The sequence below is a fragment of the Alexandromys fortis genome, unplaced genomic scaffold, assembly GCF_014885135.2.
Source record: "Alexandromys fortis isolate MF-2015 unplaced genomic scaffold, M_Fortis_MF-2015_v1.1 scaffold_55, whole genome shotgun sequence".
Classification (NCBI taxonomy): Eukaryota; Metazoa; Chordata; class Mammalia; order Rodentia; family Cricetidae; genus Alexandromys; species Alexandromys fortis.
Genome location: NW_026067936.1, coordinates 1 through 19,731, shown reverse-complemented (window position 1 = coordinate 19,731; position 19,731 = coordinate 1). Strand labels below are relative to the sequence as shown.

General features: G+C 43.6%; 2 protein-coding genes across 8 annotated transcripts in view; one reads left to right on the top strand and one right to left on the bottom strand.

The window, feature by feature from the left end:
* Slc20a2 (solute carrier family 20 member 2) overlaps window positions 1–12,888 on the bottom strand; it is an 89,439-nt gene extending 76,551 nt beyond the window's left edge. The window contains exons 1-2 of one of the 3 annotated variants that reach the window (XM_050146673.1): window positions 7,577–7,662; window positions 5,997–6,812 (exon numbers count right to left, since the gene is read on the bottom strand). The gene's annotated coding sequence lies outside the window, so the exon portion shown is untranslated. Of the gene's footprint in view, window positions 1–5,996; window positions 6,813–7,576; window positions 7,663–12,740 lie in introns of those variants that run through there. The other 2 variants (XM_050146672.1, XM_050146674.1) reach the window with 2 other exon arrangements.
* Window positions 12,862–19,650, top strand: Smim19 (small integral membrane protein 19). Of its 5 annotated transcripts, none has more exons than XM_050146682.1 (4): window positions 12,862–13,151; window positions 16,248–16,383; window positions 18,446–18,570; window positions 19,411–19,612. In XM_050146682.1, the coding sequence occupies exons 2-4, from the start codon at window positions 16,253–16,255 to the stop codon at window positions 19,422–19,424; spliced, it is 270 nt and encodes an 89-aa protein (XP_050002639.1). In that variant the 5' UTR covers window positions 12,862–13,151; window positions 16,248–16,252; the 3' UTR covers window positions 19,425–19,612. The 5 variants fall into 5 exon arrangements, with proteins under 5 accessions (XP_050002639.1, XP_050002636.1, XP_050002638.1 ...); XM_050146679.1 differs by having other exon boundaries at window positions 12,970–13,101; window positions 19,411–19,634; XM_050146681.1 differs by having other exon boundaries at window positions 13,086–13,214; window positions 19,411–19,650.
* Window positions 19,651–19,731: the final 81 nt, after the last annotated feature.

Here is a 19,731-nt window from a genome sequence, read left to right as displayed (position 1 = left end):
TATATACATATGTGTGTGTATATATCTATATATATCTGACTTTATAAGATTTAGTCTCTTTATGAGCTGTCTGGTGCTTTGAATGAAAATGGCCCCCAGAGTCTCACAGTGGATCTGTTCGGGAAGGATTAGGAGGTGTGGCCTTGCTGGAGGAGCTGTGTTGTGAGAGTGGACTCTGAGGTTTCATCAGCCCACGAGCCCTCTTTCTCATGCTCTGGACCCTTTACTTACGAATACACCCTGACCAGCTATGATGGAGCACATCTATGTCAATTCTTTTTGACCTCTGCAATTACAGCCTTGAGACACCTTTGACTGGTGGCTACTAAAGCTCCTTCAGCTCTAAGACCCCCCGCAACCACCAGTGTGACCAGAGTGAATCCAACTCTGTAGGGTTGTTCTTCTTATCTCAGCATCACCATATGAGATACGTGGGCTTTTCCTGGACATTCTATACATGTATATAAACATCACAATGAAAACCATTGTCTTCTATAATTAATAACAACAAAGCATATATACAAGAGAAAAAGAAAAACAGAAGAGATAAAATAAACCTACAAATAACATAAGAAAAGTTTTTTTCTTTTTTCTTTTATTTTGAGGCAGGGTCTCATCTTGTCCCTGGCTGGCCTAGAACTCACTATGTAGACCAGGTTGGCCTGGAAATCACAGACATCTGCATGCCTCTGCCTCCTGGGTGCTGGGATTAAACAGATATGCTACCATGCCTGGCATTCAAGATAAAGTCTTGTTATAAACCCTGCTTTTGTTACAATACAACTGGAGTCTGGAGGAACAGACAATACAATTTATAAATTTTCTTGTGTAAGAAACAATGAGTCAGTTGTCCAAAGCATTTACAGACTGTTACAATGTAATTACAAAATAACAGAGGTTAATTTTAAGGAGACATGAAGTCTTTCAAAATAAAAGCTCATTGTCAGTTTTTTAAAACAACTTCAGGACTTACAAGGAAATGCAAAAACCCCCACAAGGCACTAGTAAAACTAGTTACTAGAGATATGGCTACTTTTGTGTAGAGGACCTTTTATATAATAAATGTCAAATCCGCTGTTTGCTCCATTTCTAGAAACTGATTATTAACGCAAGTCCTTTTCCAATAGTATTTACTTTCTCTTCCTGTCCTCCCATGTTGACTTCAGTCATGTTTTTGCTGTAAAACTGTCGAGGTCATGTTGTGCCTCGCTCTAATTTACTCCACAGAGTGCGAAACAGTGAATTTTTAAACTGGCTCTTGCCATGAGAGAGCATTCTTTATTGACAGGAGATTAGCAACTGGAAAAAGATACATCAAGAGCAACATGACAGAAGCCAGCCTGCAGAGAAAGCCTAGAAGCCCCTCCCTCTTCTGGGAACCTCGGATGAGCAGAGTGAACAAGGTACCACCTATGAAATACTGACCAGAGCAAAGAGGAGAGCTGGGTGGGGCTGGTGTGTGTGTGTGTGTGTGTGTGTGACAGAGAGAGTGAGGGGGGCTATAGCCTTTTATAACTCCATTTCTAGGGGGCACAATACTCTCTTCTGACCTTCATGGCACTAGGGATGCATACTGCTCACATATGCATGCATAGGAAAAACATTTATGTACATAAATCTAAAAATTTAAATAAAAATAAATTGATGATCATATAGATCCTTCTTCCATTCTTGAGAATATTTTCTCCTTTCTTAATGAGTTGCCTCAATTTCTATTCCACAATTAACTTAAAAGGATTGGCTTTTTCTTCATCTTCCTATTTGTGGCTACCAGGATTTTCACCTACCTTGCACCATGCTTTTCAAACTTTAACAAACTGTCCTCAAAATACTTTCCATTTCTATTATTACCATTATTAATGAGACTAAGAGCCCCAAAAGGAAAATCCAGTTTCCCTGGTAATACCTGGTTGGCTTCACAAAATCACAATGGGTACAAACAAGTACCATTCAAGCTGCCCGGACTTATACCTGAAAATAGAAAGGGTGCCCCCCTTATAAATTTGAGTGGGCTAAGACTATTTAACTGGGTGTATTAAAATCCTACCAGGGAAACCAGATTCGAGAACCTGCTATATATACCAGGCTGAGGAAACAGTCTCGCTCCTTCATCTGGACTTGCGTAGGAGACCAGCATACACAACTATGATGGCCCAAGGCCTCGGTCCATCACTTGACACCTGGTGCATGCATCAAAATCGACAGGACTGTCTCTAGGTCTTCCACTTAGCTCAGTCCCTCCTGTTCAAGCAGCCAACTCCACTGGAGATCCCCACCCATCTGTCTAACCATTCCTTTCTGGACTCAACTCAGCAGCTTCTCCTAAGCCCGCGAGCAAGAGAAGAGGCCTGCGGTTGACTGACTCAGGGACTCAGGCCTGCAGCTGGTTTGGGCCCCACTCCCTCATCAGTGCAGACCCAGGTGCAGTTCTATCAGCTTATTTTTGAAACCTAGGAACTCTGCAGCAGCCTTTTCTATCCACTTGTAACCTGTATACACACAGATGTATTTACTGTGTGACATGTTAGATCACAGACCCTGCCTGTCTTGCAGGCTATCAGGCCGCACCTCTTGCCCTGTGTCTACCAGGAACTGAGATGGCCTTGATATGCCTAGAGCCCTGCCCCCATGCAACTATTAATGGTTTAGTGTTTGGCTCCCTGCCAAGAGGATAAGCTATAGTTAGGTAATAGGGAACACTCCCCATCCCCACCCCACCAAACCAAAAAAAGCTGTAAGTCAAACTTAGTTTTGAGGCTGCGAAGGAGATTTGAAGGCTTTCCTTTGTACTACATATGGCAGCCATCTCTCTCCTGTGACTCCTTCCCAGACCTGAAGGCTCGCACCCCTCTCTCCCTCTCCCAACTCCTCATGAAGCTCATTCTGTAGAATTTCATGTCAGCTTCTTTTTGAGTGTGCAAGTTTCGTCCTAATGGTAATCTGTAAGAATGAGAGTTAAAAACCCCATATCGGGAGACGGGAAAGATGGCTCAGAGGTTAGGAACATTTATTATTCTTGCAGAGGACCTGGGTTTGGTTCCCAGCACCCACACTAGCTGCCAGTACTAAATTCTAGGCATTTTGACTAGTCACTGTATCTCTAGGAATGTAAGGATCAGACGCCCTCCTCTCCTAAAGGCACCTGCACACATAGTACATATAAATTCATTTTTACTTACATATATTAATCAACCTTCAAAAAAAAAAAAAAGGAAAGAAGAAAAACCTGTGTTTGTCTTAGCCAGATAACCTAGGAAAGTGGGGTTATCTGGAAAACTGCCCCCACTGAAATGGCAGTTCCTTGGAAATTCATTTATTCAGTAACTTCCGCCATTGTGGAAAGACAAAGTTTGTTTGTCTATGATTCTGTCACGCGTGCTCATGACAAAACCTTGAAGAAGGAGCAGTAACTGTCAGTAACTCTTCAACGGTAAGGATGGCAGTGCTCTGGACTCTCCTCATTCTGAAGCAGCATCCACTGTCTAGAGTACTAATCTTAATTCCTAGAATCAGAAAACAGAAGAACCCAATGTTCCAGGGAAAAGTTACTAAAAACTGATTCATCTTAGATACTCAGAAAACACACACACAGGAGCTGTGTTCTGTGCAAGGACTGATAACAAATCCATCTAGTAATGCCTGCCTCCTAAGAACACGGCAAACAAGAACCTGCAGAGCAAACGCACCCTGACTGAACACTGTCACGGAAACGGCATTAGCTTCTTATAACTAAAAACCAGACCAAACCCCAAAATACCAGAGACTGGACAATGGCTCACTGACAAGACGAAGCTGGCTGGAGGTGGCAGATTAGGAGGAAGGCACAGCCATGTGACGAGAGAGAGAGAACAGACAAAGGGGGTGGAGAGATGGAACAACACTTACGTGCATATACTGCTCTGGCCGAGAACCTGTTTGGTTCCTAGCCTCCCTCCCACAATTACCTGTGACTCCAGCTCCAGAGGATCTAATGCCCTCTTCTGGCCACCGAAGGAACGTACTCACAGGCATGTACACACAGACACAGACACACAGAATTAAACATAAATATAAACATTTAAAAATTCTTTAAAAAAAGAACATAAGAATTTAAAATAGAAGGTTGACCTATGGGAGAAGCAAAACACACACACACACACACAAAAATTCTGACAGATGGCTAAAAAAAAAGTACAACGGAGAACAAGTGGTTAGAGTAGATTAGGCAGAAGGAGAAGAAAGGAAAACAGAGCAGGCTTCCTACTAGAGAAAATATTAAAATTAACCAAATGTTTTATGGAATTTTGCTTCGCTAAATTAAAACATATGCTCTTTTTCTTGTATTTGTCCTTGTTGAGTAAAACATGAACTGTAATAACAAAAATGTTTCTTAAATTACATAAATGTAAGGGTAAGACCATGATAGGAAGAGCTGAAAATATAATTTACAACATCATGTTTCTTACGTCTAACCAGCAAGTTAATTCTAAAATTAGAACTCTAAAAAAACTGGTCTCTATCTAAATGTGTATGGGCATAAGACCTTAAGGACTACTTTTGATTATTTGTTTTGTTCTTTTTGTTTTTGTAGCCAAGGTTTTTCTGTATAGCCCTGACGGTCCTAGAACTTGCTCTGTAGACCAGGCTGGCCTCAAACTCACAAAGTTCCAACTGTCTCTGCCTCCCAAGTGCTGGAATGAAAGGTGTGTGGTACTTCCTTCTCACTTTGACTTTCATTTGTTAACTACACAAGTGTGTTTGCTTTTTCTTTTGCACTGCCTCCCTCAATACACTAAATGGGAAGGGTAAGAGGGAACGTCATGGCAACAAGCTAAAAACTAGTTTGAAATTTAACATGGAGCTAAAGAAATGGCTTAGAGGTTAAGAGCACTGGCCACTCACTCTTCCAGCAACCACATGGTGGCTCACAACCATCTATAATGCCTTCTGGTACCTTCTTCTGGCCTGCATTGCAGGCATACATGCAGGCAGAACAATGTATTGCTGTGGGACAATGGTCTGTACCCTGTCACTTGTATTTTAAATAACCGCTGATTGACCAGTAGCCAGGCAGGAAGTAGAGGCAGGGCAACGAGAATTCTGGGATGAGGAAAGTTTCAGTCTGCAGTCGTCACCCAGACAGAGAGGAAGCCAGGCACAGAGCAAGCAAGATGTGACTGCCTCGCCAAAAAAGGTACCAAGCCACGTGACTAACACAGACAAGAATTATGGGCTAATGTAAGTTACAAGAATTAATAAGAAGCCTGAGATACTAGGCCAATCAGCTTATAATTAATGTAGACCTCTGTGTGATTTCTTTGGGACTAAACGACTGTGGGAACTGAGCAGGACAGAAACCTCAGCCAACAAAGTATACATAATAAAGACGTAAATCCTTAAAAAAAAAAAAAAAAAAGAAAGAAAGAAAAGAAAAGAAAAAGAAACTTAACACAAAGTTTAAAGGATTAGAAAGTTCTACTAGCCATATCTTCTGGGATACTCAGATTACTGGAAGGAAAACAAAGATATCACCAACAAATGAGAGCAACAACTAAATACTGGACAAGAGAGAAAAAAAAAAGTAATACTGGCCAGGTGGTGGCGGCTCACACCTTTAATCCCCGCACTTAGGAGGCAGACACAGGTGGATCTCTGTGAGTTCAAGGCCAGCCTGGTCTACAGGACCTAGTTCCAGGACAGGCACTAAAGCTACACTGAGAAACCCTGTCTCAAAAAACAAAACAACAAAACAAAAACCAAAACAAACAAAAAATAATCATGAAAAGAGTGGGAATTATTCTTTTTCTTTTCCTAATTTGATGAGAAGGGTCTTACTTAGCCTAGACTGGCCTCCAGCTAGCTACAAATCTGAAGATGACTTTAAACTCCTGATTCTCCAGCCTCCGTCTCCTAAGTGCTCAGATTATTGACATGTGTTACCATATCTAGCTTTAGAAATTGTTATTGATTCTGGAAAATATAAGGTAGAACATCAAGTATATTAAAGTTCTACTTACAAAGATGCAATTCTTTTTTTTTTCCTCCTTCGAGACAAGGTTTCTCTGTGTAGCTCTGGCTGTCCTGGTACTTGCTCTGCAGACCAGGCTGGCCTTGAACTCAGACATCCAACTGCCTCTGCCTCCCGAGTATTAGGATTAAAGGTGTGCACCACCACAAACGGCTTGATTCTTATTTTATGATTATTAGCTCTTCAGTGCTAAAAACTTGTCCAAAAGGACACCTTGGGTAGCTAAAACAGAACTTCACTGAAAGAGTACATCATTACAGGAAACAACTCTCTCACTCCTTAGTGATTAGTCAACGAATGTCCATTTCTGTGGAGGTGAGGGCATCGATATCCCAATAAACGGTTCCTGTTTCACCTCTTACTTATGTGATTTCGTACCCACAGATAAAACTGATGAGAAGCAGATTATGAGCTATTACAGTCATGGAAAATAACTCAAATATCATGCACCAAGTGGATGGGTTAACAAAGATAATGAATGTCTAGAAACAAATGTAGAAATGACTGCAATCTTCTCACTCATCTCTACAATGATCTTCTTTCAAGATGTTCAAAGCCTTAAGGGGGTTGGAGCTGCTTCCTTAAACCCGCCTGTCTTCAGCTGTTTACCAGCTTTCAATATTCTTATGAGTCAGTGGGCAATCCAGTCCATGTGCAGACATCCAATACACTACTTCCAGCGCGAGGCTTCCTGAAAGAATAGCCCTGGTCTGCTGGTCTCTATGAGGGCATGCTGAAACTAGGAATGTCACTCATATTCAAAGATGACATGGAAGCCAATCATGCTGTTTTCAAGGTAAGAGCCCTTAAAAAAAGAAAAGTTAAAATCAACCAGATTAAAAACCCAAAATTCTTATCAGTACAAATCCTTACACGAAATAATATTTTAGCTAAAACTAAAATATAAATAGTATCAATAAGAAATTTTAATTTTTCACTTCAACTTTAAAATACACTTTAAAGAGGTATCATAGGGCATATAACAATATTGCAAATAATCAATAATTCTTGAAATTAGTAAAAAGTATACATGGACATTGTAATGACTAATTTTTCAATTTTTGTCTATCCTGGGTTCACTAAATGACTCAGTGCATCAGAATCTTTCACTAAAAACCATTTAGGGAGGAGCCTGACATGAAGGCTAACATGCCAACTGGATAAACACTGTTTTCTATTTTATGAATGTTTGCGTGTGTGCCACGCATGTGCCTGGCACCCGTGGAGAGCAGAGCAGGGCACTGCACATCAGATCCACGGGAAATAGAGTTAACAGTCACGAGCTACCATGTGGGTGCTGAGAGAATCGAGCCCAGATTGTCTTAAGCTAAGCCATCTTGCCAGCCCTTGATGAGCATTTCACTACAGATTTCAACCGCCACCTCCCAAGTTAGTTTCTGAAATATTTAAACAGGACATGAGCTGGGAAGCAGAACGCATGTCACTTCTCCACAGGACATCTCAAAATAAATGATGTCAAAGCAGTAGCGGCTCAGGCACTTTTTCACCGGTGTATTATAAAGCAGTCCAGGGATGAATGGAAATGATCTCTAACACAGAATACTGTACCTTCACAGGGTCTGTCCACCATGCTTCATTTTAAGGCATGTCTTCTTGATTCGTAGACAGCAGTCAGGTGATGTACAACCCCCTATCTGTGAAGTGACATCTAGAGGTTTTAGGGGAATGTAATTGTCCTTTCCTGTGCTGGATTTTGTTTGTTTAATTCCACACTTCTGATTTTATTCCAGGGTTATACCAAATCAACCTAAAATTTTACATCTTGTTCCACCATTTAAAAAAAGGAAGCACTTGGTCAGAAGAGGACTCCTGACCTTTTCTGAGTGTTGCCTATTGCTCAACACAAGCTGAAAAGGTGGGACCAAATTCCATCAGAGGGCAGAAAACCTGAGGACAACTTCAGTAACCCGCACCACCACAGATCACATTGGTTTAAGTCTAGTGAATGCTTAGGAAGCCAGCGAGCTGCAACGTGTCACCAGCGTGACTTTATTTGGCAGAAGCAGTCGGACACTAAAGTAGGAATGTACAAGTCATTGTCCTGGTGAATCATTATCCTAGAACCCAACAGCCACCAAGATAAAACCTTTACTCAGCCTCATCTTTAGTCTCTGCACAGCAATGTCCCTGAGCCTCCATTATCTGCCTCTTCTACCTGGAAAGCACAGGAGTGCCTTTGCAGTCATCCTATCTATCTGTCTGTTTGTTTGTCCGTCCGTCCATCCATCTATCATCTATCTATCTATCTACCTACCTACCTATTTATTTTTGGCTACCCTAAACTTTTTAAGGATTAAAAAAAACTTGTATTTTGTGTTCATGTACAGGTCAGAAGACAACCTTTGGGAGTTAGTACTCTCTTTCCATTCACAGAGTCCCAGGAATAGAACTCATGGCAACAGGCTGACAAGCACCTTTTTACCTGCTGAAGTTTTTAGAACATCTTTAGGGTTGGAATGGAGAGTGACAGATCACTCCTTTAGCATGCACGAGGCTCAGATCACTAGCACCACAATGATTAACTAATTAATAGAGGAACATCTATTTTATTTAATATATGTAGTTGTTTCCGTGCATGTGTGGATGTGCACCACATGCGTGCCTGGCGCCATGGCAGACAGAAGAGGAGATTGGCTCCCCTGGAACTGGAGTTATGATGGATGGGTATAAGCTGCCAAGTGGGTGCCGAGAACCAAATTCAGATCTTCCACTGGAGCAGCAAGTGCTTTTAATCATGGAGCCATTTCTCCAGTCACCCCTGACTCCTTAAGAGCACCTTTTATAACTGCAAAAATAGCGTTTTGTTTTTAGATTGTTCAAATTATAAAGTAAACCTCCCAAGCTGGGGAGATGGGTTCAGTGTTACATAAACATGAGTTCTGGTCCCTAGCGCCAACATAAAAAATCCCTGTTGTGTGGGAACTCTGGGGCTTGCTAGGCACCAACACAGCTCCAGGTTCAGGGAGAGACCCTGTCTCCAGGGAACAAGGCAGCCATCTGACATCTTCTCTGGCCTCTGTGCACTGGCAAACTGACCCCCCACACACACACCAGAAATAAGCCAACTCGGGAGAGAAGCTTGGCTGGCCCGGGAGCCAGACTACCTATTCTATTTAATTTGCACATCATAATCTTGGGTAAGAAAGCTTTGCTGCACAGCCGTTTCCTCCCTTGAAAAATAGATTATAACTACCTTCTGCAAAAGATTGTTGAGACACAAATGAACGAGAGGGGACAGGGACACCGGCTGGCACATTTTTAGCACTGGACAAATATTACTCTTCATTATTTTTTGGCACTAAGTTTTTACATTGTTTCCTAAGTGTGCACAAAGTTTGCCCAACTAATATGTTACCAATGGTTCAAGATATATTTGATGTTTTCCCATGATAACTAGTATTTACTCCATAGCCAGACAAGCCAACTCTGTATAGACATACCAGATGCTAAGGCAATTCTGAAAACAGTGCTGTATAAATAGATACAGCCTTAAAATATATAGTATCTGAAGTGAGGAAGCAGACTATATGAGACACTAAAGTAGCAACATAAGCCATGAAGATTTAACACCAGCCAGGAGGTGGTGGCGCACGCCTTTAATTCCAGCACCTGAGAGGCAAAGGCAGGCAGAGCTCAGTGAGTTCGAGGCCAGCCTGGTCTACATAACAAGTTCCAGGACAGCCAAGACTGTTGTTACAAAGAGATACCCTGTCTCAAAACAGCAGCAACAACAAAGCAAAAAGAGAAAGAAAGAAAGAAAGGAAGGAAGGAAGGAAGGAAGGAAGGAAGGAAGGAAGGAAGGAAAAAAATGAGACCCCAAACGGCACTGTGTAAACGACACACAAAGGGGAGTGGGATTCGATTACAGAGGTGAGGCTGGAGGAGCCCCACACATAAGGGCAGGAAGGACCTAAACAAAAGGAAGCAGATCTATCTGGCGCAATGTTTATTCCACAATTGCTTTTCCTGGCCAGGCTCTGTTCTAGGCCCTGGAGATAATCACCAACTAACTCACAGCAGAAACTGGCTTGCTGTCTGTGGGCTAAAGGGCACCCATACCGGAGACAAGTTTTCCACTGAGTTTTGGCAATGTCGGGGATAGGACCCAGGGTTCCAAGTATTCTAGGCAAATTTTTACGCTGAGAGCCAAGTTTTGAAGTGATGAATGAGACAGGCCTGGCTTCCGGTTATGTCTCGGATGACTTACGGCCAGGAGCTGAGGAGACTGTGCCAGTCCCTACAACTTCACCAGGTTGTACAGAAATGGCTGATGGGAATAATTCAGTAATTTTTCATGTATCGCATTACATTATAAATCTACCCAATTGTGTATAGATTATATTAAGGGAACAGTCTGTAATTTTTGATACAGATGACATGAGACATTTACAAATTTCATTGTCACTCTTACTGGGATAGATTTTGCTCATATTGATAAAATTTTGCCCATAAGAAAGCCTCCTAAGGCCTTGCCTATTCCGTTGTCTGTCTGGGGGATTCCTTAACACTACCATCTCTTCCCTTTTTCTTCCTTTCATCTACCAATGACCGGCCCCCAAATCTCAAAGCTTGCGAAGTGCTTGAAGAGGCACCTATGTGGTAGCAAGAATTAGTCACACAGAAAAGAATTCACTACAAAGACAACTTGCATCCTTCTCCCACCCCCTCCCCCATACCTCCCTCTGTCCCTCCCCCAAGGACATCCGTCCACAAGTAAAGAAAGGAACCCTTTGGTAAATACCAACTAACAAAGCTTTCCCAAATTCCATTTCTTCCTGATGACACACTAATGGAATTTTCTGATAAGTTCTAGTATGCTAATTTACCCTCAAGCACAGGCTTCCAACCACTTCCCTCAGTCTAATCGTCCCAGCCACGTCTCCTCTCACGATGCAAGACTCTACCATCACCCTCACAAGTCAGTTTTGAGCTGTTATGGCTACATAAATCATTAAAATTTATAAACATATTCTAATCTTATACTGGAGAGAATACTGAATATGTGTTTAAAGATACTTAAACCCAAATTAAAAAGTTAGGCACATAAAAACGTTTTTCCACGGAACTCACTCTGTACACAAGGCTGGCCCTGAATTCAGAGATCCGCCTACCTCTGCCTCCCCAGTGCTGGGATTAAAGGCATGAGCCACCACTGCCCAGCTAGGCACATACGATTTTTACAACTACCTACAATATAGAAAATCTAATATTCTTAATATTCAAATGCTCAGAGAAACCCTGACACGCCTAGCCGAGTGCGGTGGTGCACACTTCTGATCCCAGCACTCAGAAGGCAGAGGTGAGGAGGTCTCTCAAGTCCAGGGCTATCCTGGTCTACACAGATCCAGGCTAGCCAGGGATACATAGTGAGGCCCTATCTAAAAAGAAAAAGAAACAGAGACACTCCAAAAATTTAACAGCCTGCTCGCTGTTTTCTTAGCTTGGTGTTGGAAAGATAATCTTGTCACACTTTTGCCCTAAGTTGGGAACTGTACTATGAAATACAAAGGACTCTTGGAGTAAGGGTCGCTCTGGCTCTCGGTACCTTTGCCTGATGTACACCCTAGCTTGTTCATTTTCTGGCCATATTGTGCAATGGGCACTTGGATAAGTAAGAACCACACGGCTTTGTAAACTGTTTAATACCCAACGGGATTAACTGCAATCCTATGAACTTTTAAAGTCACACTAACTTGCTGAGATTCTTTATGTGACCAACAAACACCCTGATTTTCACAGAAGAAACAATTATTTAGTGTAGACATTCTATATGGTGATGCATTCGAATCAAACTCACGTGTTGAAAAACTGTGGCCATTCTATGCTTAAGCAAAAAGTTACCCTTGAAAACGGACTGATTTAAAACATCTATGAACGTCTGGCACTGTCCTGGCAAACACGCAGCAAACAGCACAGTTATCCTTTCTAATTTTTTCTAACTTTAAACTCAAACTAAATGGTTAAAAATTATGTACATGACTGCTTGTATATGTAAATGCAGATATACTGATACTACAAAAAATGTTGCTATGTTACTGTATGTAGGGAAAGGTGAGTTTGGAAGAGGCAAGACTACTTGCTGAAAGTTACAGTATTAATCATTTGATCTTATCTGTACATACCAATTCAACAGAACCGCTACGATGCGAGCACGAATTATAACTAGAAATCAGTTGATCCAGGAGAACTTGTCCCGCTGGAACAGCTAAGCCCTTAAGCACGTGGACAATGGGCCGCTTTATTTGCATGGCCAGGACTAACCTGGGGACTGACCGGTTTAATGGCGAAGCTGCTATCCCCCACACACTCATCACCTGCCTCACGCTGGGAAACGTTCTCGTTCAAGTCGCTACGCAGAGTTCTTTTTATTTCCTCCCTCCCTTAAAAAAAAAAAAAAAATACACCCTAGCCATTCAAGCCAAGAACGAGAGGGCGCCCGGGGCACTTCCAGCGTTAAGAACACTTCGATCGCCTTGGGCTCGCAGCGGGGAAGATGAGGAGACCGAGCAGCAGCTTCGTCTCCGGAGCACGCGCAGACACCCCGCGACCGCCCCACCGCCGAGGGCCTGAGCCCGCCGCTTCCCGCCCGCCCGCGCCGACCCGGGCCGCGGCTCGCACGGACGGCCCGCTCCGCTCTCGCCAGAGGCGGCACCCGGGCCACGGGCTCGCATCCCGAGAGAGGGAGGGAAGGAAGAAAAACCAATAACAAAACCTGGCTTCTCGTTCCCTCCGGAAACCGCGGGCCGGCAGGAAGTGACGAAGGAGTGGTCGTCCGGTCCGCTGGGTCTCGGCCCGCGCTCCCCGCCCGACTCCCGGAACAGCCGGAGCGGAGCCGAGCCGAGCGGAGCCGAGCGGAGCGGAGCGGCGCGGCGGCCTCCGCACCTCCGGAGCCCGCTGAGCGCTCGCCCGCTCGCCCGCGCGCGCGACCGCGTCACCGCCCCGCCCCGGCCAGCCGGCCCCGCCCCGCCCCGTCCGGTCCGGGTCGCCGGGCTGCGGGTCAGACCCGGGCTTGTGTCTCCGTGGCCGACGGGACGACTGGAACGTTGGACGGCCTGTCGGGAGAGGACCGTCCTGTATGTCACCGGGAGCGGATTGCATAGGGGACGCGGCTGGAGGAGGCCAGGTTTGGGCGTCGGATCTCTGTGCCGCCCCTGTCCCTTCCTTCCTGAGCCCGTGTGGCCTTGAGGTGACAGATCCACCACTGTCACCTGTTACAGAGTCGCAGTGTCTCCAAGCAGGCTGGTTGCATACAATATCATTCGAGTGTGAACTGCCCAGGTCTCAGATCTCAGATGTCCTCCTTCCTCTGGGAAAGGGTGAAGGCCTGTGAGCGTGTCCCCTTCTGCTTCAGGACCTCAAACCCCATAGTGTCTCAGAGAACCAGGAGCAAGAGTCTTCCCTTCACAGGGCTTGGATTTTGATGTTAGAAACGGTGTTTAAGCTGCGTTTCTGTGGGAAAATAACAAATGTTCCAGACGAGAGACCAAAATAACATTCTAGGCATGATGGCAAGTAATACCCACTTCTAGAACGGTGGAGACAAATTTAAAAACGTAAGATAATGTCTCATGATTACCAGAAAAGGGTTTTTCACCTAAAAGTAGGTCAGCCTTAAACTAAATCCTCGTTGGATGCATTTTTGACGGCGCTATCTCTGAATGCTCATGCTCACTTGCGACTTCGTTCACTCATTCATCTTCCTACTGAAACGATAATGCAGGTGTTAGTTCCCAGGACAACCGAGGGAAGGAGTCAGTTTTCTCGAAAGAGCTCTGACTGCCACTCCCAGCAAATATCTTACTGGACCAGTAAGTTGATAGAAATGAACTCCTGGACACGTCATTTAGACCGAGGATGAAGGGTGTGTTTGCGCACACTTAGTTAGACTACACCTAGTGTGTGGGCGGGCTGGTCAAAGTTCCATGTCTGCCCCGCGACTCCGAGCTCTCCATTCCCGGTTGTCTTCCGGAGCATGCTCTTGATCGTGTCAGGGCTAGGAGAGGTCTGCCTTCCGTGCTAGTCTTTCCTAGCTGCAGGTCTAAGGCCATTCATCCCTCCCAGGACCCATGGAGGAGCAGCGTTATTGCAGAGTACTGATGTTTTATATTGAGTGTCCTATATCTCAGGTTTACACTTTGCCCCTCCGGATCAGCAGTCGTCAGAAACCTTTTTTCTAGATAAAATTATAGAGTGGCCTAGTAGGAAGAAGCCATGCTCTGGATAGGAGTGCGTCATTCACTCGGTGGCACATGGACAACGTTCTGTCAGAAGTTGTAGCAAGAAATTAATCTGGTTAGGATCCAATGGGCATTGGGAAGCACTTTGTTAATTTGACAGATAAATAAATGGCACTCACTCCGTATCCAGTGGCCATTGCTGCCTTAACCCGTTTCTTCCCTAATTTATCCACTCCCGATTCTGAGTACTCTACTGTTGCTGCTTGGCTGTCTGAGCTCCCTCTAGCACCTCCAGCCAGACACTTAAAACTTCCTTTCTTCCAAACGGCGCCATGGCTATTGCCATGTAAACGTCAGCATTGTGGCGTTTACAGTGGTCAAAATGACACACAGTAAGGGCAGTTGTAGTGTTTGGTCCTCCAGAAGTCTCTGGATCTAAAACAGACTTGATTATTTACTATAATTCAAAAAAATCAGAGAACCCCCCTGGAATTGAATTTTAAAAACTAAGAGTTGAGTACCTGACTCTGTCACCTACTCCTGTTCCTTCCACTCAACCAAAAGCCCGTAGCATTAATCATTAGTATTTAGTAAGAGCTACACTCCTATTTAGATCTTAATGTTTTAAGTCTTTTATAAAGAAGTTCTCTTCATTGTTCCTTGACCAAAATATTTTCACAAGAGGTGTGTTTGTATCCATCAGACCCCAGTACATGAACTTCCTGTTGTCTCCGATGTCAGGAGTCGAAACCGGAGGTCTGTTTGTGTTGTCCACTCTACTCCAGATGAGCGCGATAGGTCTCCATACATCTGGCAAGAACTCCAGATTGAACGCACGCCACCTGGCTCAGAGCAACTCTTTCCTGGGACTTCCTCCTGTATTTTATATGGACAAGTGGGAAGGAAGAAAATACAGGCTAATTCGCCTGCCAAGGGAAACAGCCTTAATGGCATTTGCATAGCTCACAGAATAGACTGCAAGGTATTTCTGTAGAAGAATCTCTGCATCCCCTTTGTTGTTGAAGCAGAAACAAAAGACACAAAGGCTTTGTAAATAATGTCTCAGACATTTCAGGCATTTCTTTCCTTGGACTAAAACATGCCTTGTGAGATACTGCATTAGGCTTGTCACCTGCCATTTGCTCGGTTTTGTAGACTCTCTAAAACACTTCCGGATTGCTTTCATATTTTATGTCATTTAACCGAGACTCCTTTTCTGTTCAACACAAGGGAAGAACCTTGTCCCTAGGGATAAATTTACTTCTCACACACAGAGAAGAAACCCTTCCTTATTCTCTTACTTGCTGCCTGATACTTTTGTGATTATCCGTGCAGCTTTCTGTGGGAATGTCCAAGGAATGCATGATTACGAATAAGGAGCAGCGTAACGTTTTGTCTCATAGCTTCTTTTAGCCTAGTTTGACAAATGGGCACAGCTTGGCCCAGCTCCAAGTGTGCAGGCATGTTGGGAGGCACATGAATCGCAGTTAATGCGGTCATGTATTTTCTGGCTTGTTGTCATAGAGAGACTGGTCTGCTAAGGCTCCTACCCATTGTCTGGGTCTGTGTTTCGAAGGGTTCCGTGCTTTCATCTGAATGACAGCTACAGTTTGAAAACTGCAGCACCATCTTACATTCAATTCTTTTAGCAGTATTTTTATCCTACATTTTAACATTTATGTAAGGGTTGTAATATTTCAAAATTAAAAATGGGCAAAATATGTGTTTTGTATCTTTATGACCAATATCTGGGCTCAGTATCCCTTTTCCTATAAGAACCAAACTAAAAATATATTTTAGGTTTCATAAATAGTGAGGAAACTGAAGCACATTTAGGCTCATAATGTGCCTACTTAGGGACTGCAGGGTAGTTCAGGGGAGAGAGCATGTTTATCTGTGACCTGGGTTTGGTCCCCAGCACCCCCAAAACAAATGCAAAGAATGAATGTCCTGTGCCTCTTTCAAAGTGTAAAATCATTCTTAGCTGGGCCGTGCAACAACGGTTGGTGGCCATGTCTCAGTCACCGTCCTTTCCCTTACAGATCCCATGGCTGGAAGTTATGGCGTGATGGGGGATGATTCTATTGACTACACGGTCCATGAAGCGTGGAACGAAGCCACCAATGTATACCTGATAGTGATCCTTGTTAGCTTTGGCCTCTTCATGTACGCCAAGAGGTAAATAAGGGCAGAGAGGATACCCAGCATTTACGAGATTTAAAGTGTTATGATGTGATTTGTTTTTGTTGGTTTGTTAAATGCATAAAAATATTTCTTTAGAGCCGGGCGGTGGTTGCGCATGCCTTTAATCCCAGCACTTGGGAGGCAGAGGCAGGTGGAGTTTTGTGAGTTCGAAGCCAGCCTAGTCTACAGAGCAGGTGCCAAGACAGGCTCCAAAGCTACACAGAGAAACCCTGTCTTGAAAATAACAAACAAACAAATATATATTTCTTCAGAAATTGTGTTCCTGGGCTGAAAGGTGTTGTCTACACAGGCATTGGCAACTGAGACTTGATCTGGAAATCCTTTCCATATCAGTTCTGTGTAACAGGACCTACTGCTCTAAAGTCTGGTTGCTATCACTTCTGAAGTAGCCTGACTTCATCACCAGCATTAATAGGTGTCCCCTGCATTGAACATATTTTAAAGCATTTTCGGTTCAAGCGTCTGGAATGCAAACACACTTACCACCCATGTAGTCAGCGAACTCTGTCCACCTTCTCCGTGTTGACCTGTTGGCCTCCTCCTCGACTCTTAGGCCTGGCACTGTACTAGTTGCTTCCTATTGCTGTGATAAAGACCATGGCCAAAAGGGACTTGCAGAACAAAGAGTTTGTCAGCGTACAGGCCACGGCCCTCCTTGAGAAAGTTGGTACAGGAACTCAAGATGGGAACCTAGAGGCAGAAACTGAAGCAGAGACCATGGAGGAACATTGCTTGTGGCTCCTTCTCCGTGCTTTGCCAGTTTGTTTTCGGATACAACCTGAGACCACCCACCCGCAGTGAACTCAGCCCTCACACCAGAGTCGTGAATCCAGAAAATATCTCACAGACTTTCCTGCCCACCAGTCTGACAGAGGCAATCCCTCAACTGAGGTTCTGTCTTCGCAGATGACTCCAGCTAGATTACGTTGACAAGAAACCAGCACAGCACATCTCTGTTCTTATAAAACTGTCAGCTCCTGGAGAACAAGGGGCTTGTCTTTCTATCCTTGTGTCATTGAAATGCCGTGTGCTCCAAATTCCTAAGAGACATTTTTCTGCCTTCATTTTTGGTGTAGCTTAATTTAAATGTACTTTTTAACTCTTCTTAGCTTCCTGCCCCCAAATCCAGCAGAACAGTGATAGAATTAATGATGATGGTGATGGTGGTAATGGTGGTGGTGATGATCCTGATGTTGGTAGTGGTGGTGGTGATGATTGTGGTGATGGTGGTGATGGTGGTGAAGGTGGTGGTGGTGATAACGACAATGATGGCTAGCGTGTGTATTTTAAAGAGGAAAAGCAGTATTTTACTGGTAGGTATATATCTCAGGAATTCTCTACTGAGGATTTAAGAAGTTATTGAGTAGTTTATAATAACTAATAGTCCAGAAATGATTTCTGTTTGGACTTGGGTCCACTCCACCTACTCATACTTGCCCTTGCATGCCAAGCAGCCCCCTCTCAGTGGCTGCACTGCCAGGTGTGGGTGCGAGAAGGTGCCACATGTCATCACAGATCCACTTGCACGCGACAACTTTTCTCTAAGAGAGCTGCCGCCTCCTTCCCACTTTTCTTTTAAAAGCAGAGATGCGCTGCTCTCATTTCTAAAAAGATGTCCCACTGGAACTATGTCATTAAAGAACATTTTTATCCATGACTTTCCCAAACTAAGGTCTGCTGACATCCAGAATATTCCCCACTCCAACGATTTGTCTTTAGCTGGATATTGCGAAAGAGAGGGAAAATGACATGCTTCCTTGTTTATATACTGCTGTTTTTAATGTGCTACTTTCCCTAGGAGTTAGGGGGAATCGCAGTGAAAGGGCCTCATTTTGATATATTGTTTAGCAATACAGTATTATATATGTTATAATGTTATAATCTTTCTTCCTTGTGATACCATGCTCTACACAGAGAGCTTGTATGTTAGTGAAGAATAGTGTACTTCACAAGAAGAATTTGTTCCATGCTTTTAATGGATTGTGAGACAATTATGTAAGTTTTGAAACAAATCTGCATTGGTTTTGTGTTTTAGGAATAAAAGGAAAATTATGAGAATATTTAGCGTGCCACCTTCAGAAGAAACCTTGTCAGAGCCTAATTTTTATGACACAATGAGCAAAATCCGCTTAAGACAACAGCTGGAGATGCATTCCATTTGTAAGTATGGCCTTTGCCGAGCTGTATGATGACATGTTTTAAATAGATCTATTGAGCTCAGTTAGCAAAAGGTTATAAAACATGGTTGTTTATGGAAACGTAAACCTCTTTCAGACACAGCAAGGCAGGTTTATCCCGAAGTTATAGCCATTAAAGCTTTGGTCTGTCTGTTGTCTGAGGCCTTCTATAACCTTGAGAGGTGATCATATTCTTATAAGTTTTGCAGAAATCGAGATTATAATCACAATTTGATACCTCCATCTCTTCCTCTTCTAATTCCTCCTCCTTTGTACTTCTCATTTGGGATGACATTGAAATGGTCAAACAGCAGAACACCAAAGCAGTGTAGGAATGGCTGTCAGAACTTGCAAGATGAAGGTACAAGACCAGAAGTTACATTTGAACAATATCGATACATCCTGTGGTACCGGTCACTGCAAGCATGGACACAGGAAAAAAAAAAACATTTTAAAATGTTCAGATCCAGAATCAGCTGTACATTGAAGCCCTTTATGCCACTGACAGGTTCATCTCGGCTGTCAGCTTGATGGAATTTAGAATCACACAGGAAACTAAGCTCTGAGTGGGTCTTGGAGGAGGCTCTAAAGTAGGTTCATTGAGGTGGGAAGGTGTCCTCTAAATGAAGCATGGCATCACAGCACAGGCCGAAGTCAAGGACAGAGTCAAAAAGGAGAAAGCTAGCTGGGTAGGAGCGCCCATCTCTGTTTCAGACTGAGGATGCAGCGTGCTAAGCTGCTTGCCAGGAGTGCTGCCATGACTTCCCTGCTATGGTGGACTGTATCTAAGACCATACGCCAAAATGAATCCTGCTTTTCTTAGGTTGCTTGTGTTAGGCATTTGCCATAGCATCAAGGAAGCAATACACTGTTGTAGAGCAAACAAAGCCCTCCTTTTATCATCTCTCTGTAAAGTAAGTATTGCATATGTGTCTACTGTAAGTACTCCATGTGGCGAGGCAGCACAGAGGTGGGGACCAGCTTTCTGAGCTCACATGCTTGTGGACTGCTGTCTGCAGTTTAATGCAGAAAGCCTGGACAGCTCCTTTGTGTTTTCCTTTGATGCTAAGTGTGTGGTTTTTATTCTGCTCTTTTTCATTTTAGTTTTTAAAAATTCTTTCTTTGAGAATTTTATTATATATAT